At 45.3% G+C, this 3,489-nt stretch overlaps 1 protein-coding gene across 1 annotated transcript; it reads right to left on the bottom strand.

Moving 5' to 3' along the window:
- Nucleotides 1-2,213: 2,213 nt before the first annotated feature.
- LOC147428098 (uncharacterized) lies at nucleotides 2,214-2,889 on the bottom strand. Its single transcript, XM_086497179.1, has 4 exons — nucleotides 2,840-2,889; nucleotides 2,697-2,743; nucleotides 2,398-2,442; nucleotides 2,214-2,290 (listed from the first exon to the last, which is right to left on the bottom strand). Exons 1-4 carry the CDS (start codon nucleotides 2,887-2,889, stop codon nucleotides 2,214-2,216), a joined length of 219 nt encoding a protein of 72 aa, XP_086353305.1.
- Nucleotides 2,890-3,489: the final 600 nt, after the last annotated feature.

The raw sequence follows: 3,489 nt of genomic DNA, 5'->3' as shown, positions 1-3,489 counted from the left end.
ACCCCACAGATGAGATCATGACACAAAGAGTCGAACAGACTTCGAAAAATGAAAGTAGAAAGAGAAAGAGCAACCCAGAACAGAAAGATAAGGATGCACGACCTAAGATTACTCCTCAAGAGAGGCTCTCTACATAAAGGAGGGGAAGTTCTTTGAATGCGGGGAAACTGGGCATATCTTCGTGAAGTGCCCTAAAAAGGCACCGAATGAACATGATGAAGAAAGGCCAAAAAGTTCTAAAGCAGCTGAGGGATTTGGCAGAAAAGGAAGATAAAAAGTAGCACTGGTATCACATTGAGTGGGACCCGAACCGAGTTAAGTAAATGAACATACAACACATTCGTTTTTAGGGCAAAAGGAAAGATCAAGAAGCTCATTTGAAGGATCCAAGGCCAACTTCTTGTGAATTGGCGGATCGATTTGGAATTACGCCTGACAGGCTGAGGCCACAGCCAGAGGTAGTTCGAGTGGCACCCGAGTTGCCATTACACCGAGCATTGGCAAACTTCGTTTGCAATGATAGGGGTGTTTAGGGCACGAGATTTTCTCCAAGATTTACGCCACACTCATGCCGATTGATTTTCTAAGGGCCTGTCAGGCGAGTTACCACCTGCTCGTCCTAAAGATCATACTGTTGATCTGATACCAGGAAGCACACCACCGAACCGGCCACCTTACTGTTAGGACAAGGGCAAGGCCAGAGAGTCTTGGACTGGGCCAAGGGCCGGACTAGGCAATGTGGAAAGGGAATCCAACTAGGGCAAAGGGGCTAGGAGCTTAGCCTATATAGTGGGAGGTTGGGAGGTGGATTCCAGGCTCTAGTCTCCCCTTGTCTTCACACTGGTATCAAGAGCAAGGTTATTCTAGGCAAGAGGGGTGGGTCGTGGACCATTGTTTTTGGGTTAAGCATGCACATGCAAAGGGAGTGGGAGGCGGGCATGGCCGCTTGCTAGGCAACAGGAAAACGCACCAAGTGTTCGTGTGTAGCGGGGCTTGGCCAAAGGAAGGAGCAGCGCTCGACCTCCACCCTTGTGGGCGCTAGTGAGCTCATCCGACGCACGCTGCAGCAAGGAACACAACTCGTTTCGTGAGCGACCCCGGTTGAGCACCACACGGGGTTCCGCGATCATCATCAACGATCTCGTAGCGGCCTGCATCGCCATCGCCATAACCAGGTGCCCTTTTTCACATGAGGGCAAGGTTGTAAGGTACGTAGTATTCGGTACGTACTGTATGTTTTACCGTATGGATTGGGCCATAAGGTACATAAAATTCGTAGTATATTTTTTAAAAACTAAAAATACAAAGACTTTCAAATTTATATACAATCTATCTAGTTTAAAAACAGTGCACAATACTTAAACATAGCCACAACTTTCAAAAAACACTTAAAATCACCCGACAAGTTAAGTAACCGCTAGAATCGAGTCCAGACCACATGGCATAGTGTAGGTCAAAAGTACATAACTGAATGTTGAATCCTGATACAAAAATAACATAGTCACTCAATAAAGAGTCTGGGTGGCTCAAGCAACAAAATAAAAAGCATAAATGAGTCATGACAAATGTCCAAGTCCCAAGACCAAAAGCACTGGGAAATCACTACTACTCAAAATCATCATCAGAGGCTGATGAAGACTCAGAGAGCATGTCTCCATCTGTCAAGACATTGCCCTCATCATCATAATCGGTCTCTCTCTCTTCTGGCATAGATGCTAGATCATCATCACCCTCATCTGGATCATAAGCCTCTGAACTCTGGGTGTGGATGAGTGGAACAGCCTCATTGGCTTGTCTACGAGCAGGCCGAACGGGTAACTTTCCTCTGTGAATGCTCTCTCTATGTGCAACCTCTGGATCTCCAGCAGCAATGCGAAGAGGAATACTGTAAGCTCGAGAGTGAAATCTAGTGACCCGGCGATCCACGCTCTTTAGCTCCCTGTGCAACTCTCCAAGGATCTCCTCCTACTCATCTCTAATCCGTGCATCGACCTCCTCCGCAGTAGGATCTGCCACCGTCTTCAACTCTGTGGGATCCACCTACAATGACAAGAAAGAACATAGTCCATGAATCAGCACTGTCTTTTGATCATTGACTTGTTTTCATGAATGTGCATGTAAATCTCACCTGCTTGGGTGTCCCCAAGGCATGAAAGCTGCGCACAAGCCGCATGTTAGCACGGAAATAAACCAGTCTCTCTAACTGCTTGGTGCTAAGATGATTGTGGATCTTCATTTGAATAAGAGAGTATGCACTCTAGTTGTGCTCGCATGTCCCAGCTGAGCAATCCTACAACAATTCAAATAGCGAACACTCATGGGTCACAAGTGTCACGTGTGACAATATAGATTCATCATTCAATAATTATAAATTATAATTCAGACTTCAGTATTTACCTAAGAAAGGATGCGCAATGCAAGGTGGCACAACTTGGGAAGGCCCTGGAGTCCATAGTTCTGCCACCATGTTAAAGGAAGCTTGGTAGCTTCCTTTCTCAATGCTATGGACCGCACAAAGGTGGTTCATAAACTGTTCATGTAGCTACTCATCTCTGAATCCAGAATCAATTGCTCATCCTCATCATATATAATGTTCAGATATTCAGAGCGTAGTGTGAGCAATGAAGCCTCCTCAAACAATTCTTGGCTCTTGTAGAGAGGATGGAGAACTACAGCCATCCCATGGATGGGACGACGCATAAACTGCCATCGAGTCTCTACAATAGTCAAAATATCATCACGATTGCAAACAAAATAGTCACAATAAGTATGTGTTTTGAAAAATTATAAATAGACATGTCACATGAGGACATTAGAGCACTTTGTAGTTTGTACTTACCGATCCTGTGTCAATGAGGTACATCCAAAAATGTGTGTCTTCATCTGCATAAACAAATGATACACCAACCCAAGTGTAGAGCCCTCCATGTCTGTGACCCATAGTAGTACATACAATGGTTGTAGAGCCACTGCCAAGGACTGCACCTATGTCCAGAAGGTATCATCAAGAACCTTTCTTTGAATGTACTTGGTCGCCTCTGACTGAGCTTGGTACATCGATCAATCTCCACTTTGGATCCACAACTGTCTGCAACAGTGGATCTCTCAATCTGAATAGCCTCTAAAGCACCAGACACATGTATGCAAATCTGGTCTTCGAGGGATGCACCATGTCTACGGTGCTGTGGATCCTGAAGATTTCCAAGGCCTGGTGTTTTTTGCGAAAAAAAGTGGTGAGCTTGGACGCATCAGACACTGTAGGCTGCACCTAGGGAAGTTTTCCTATGTCCTCCATGAGAAGGTCTAGGCAATGTGCAGCGCATGGTGTCCACACAATGTGCTTGAACTCAGCCTCCACCATATCCCCCATGGCCTTGCAATTGGAGGCATTATCAGTGACCACCTACAATGACAAGATATTAAATGAAGTGTGGACATTATTACGTTGGACAATGTATGAAAAATTCAAATGTGCATGCCATATGGTCA

The sequence above is a fragment of the Adiantum capillus-veneris genome, chromosome 23 (genome assembly GCF_014529385.1).
Source record: "Adiantum capillus-veneris isolate H3 chromosome 23, ASM1452938v2, whole genome shotgun sequence".
Classification (NCBI taxonomy): domain Eukaryota; kingdom Viridiplantae; phylum Streptophyta; class Polypodiopsida; order Polypodiales; family Pteridaceae; genus Adiantum; species Adiantum capillus-veneris.
Note: the sequence above shows the minus strand (reverse complement) of the source record. Positions and strands in the feature narration are given on the sequence as shown.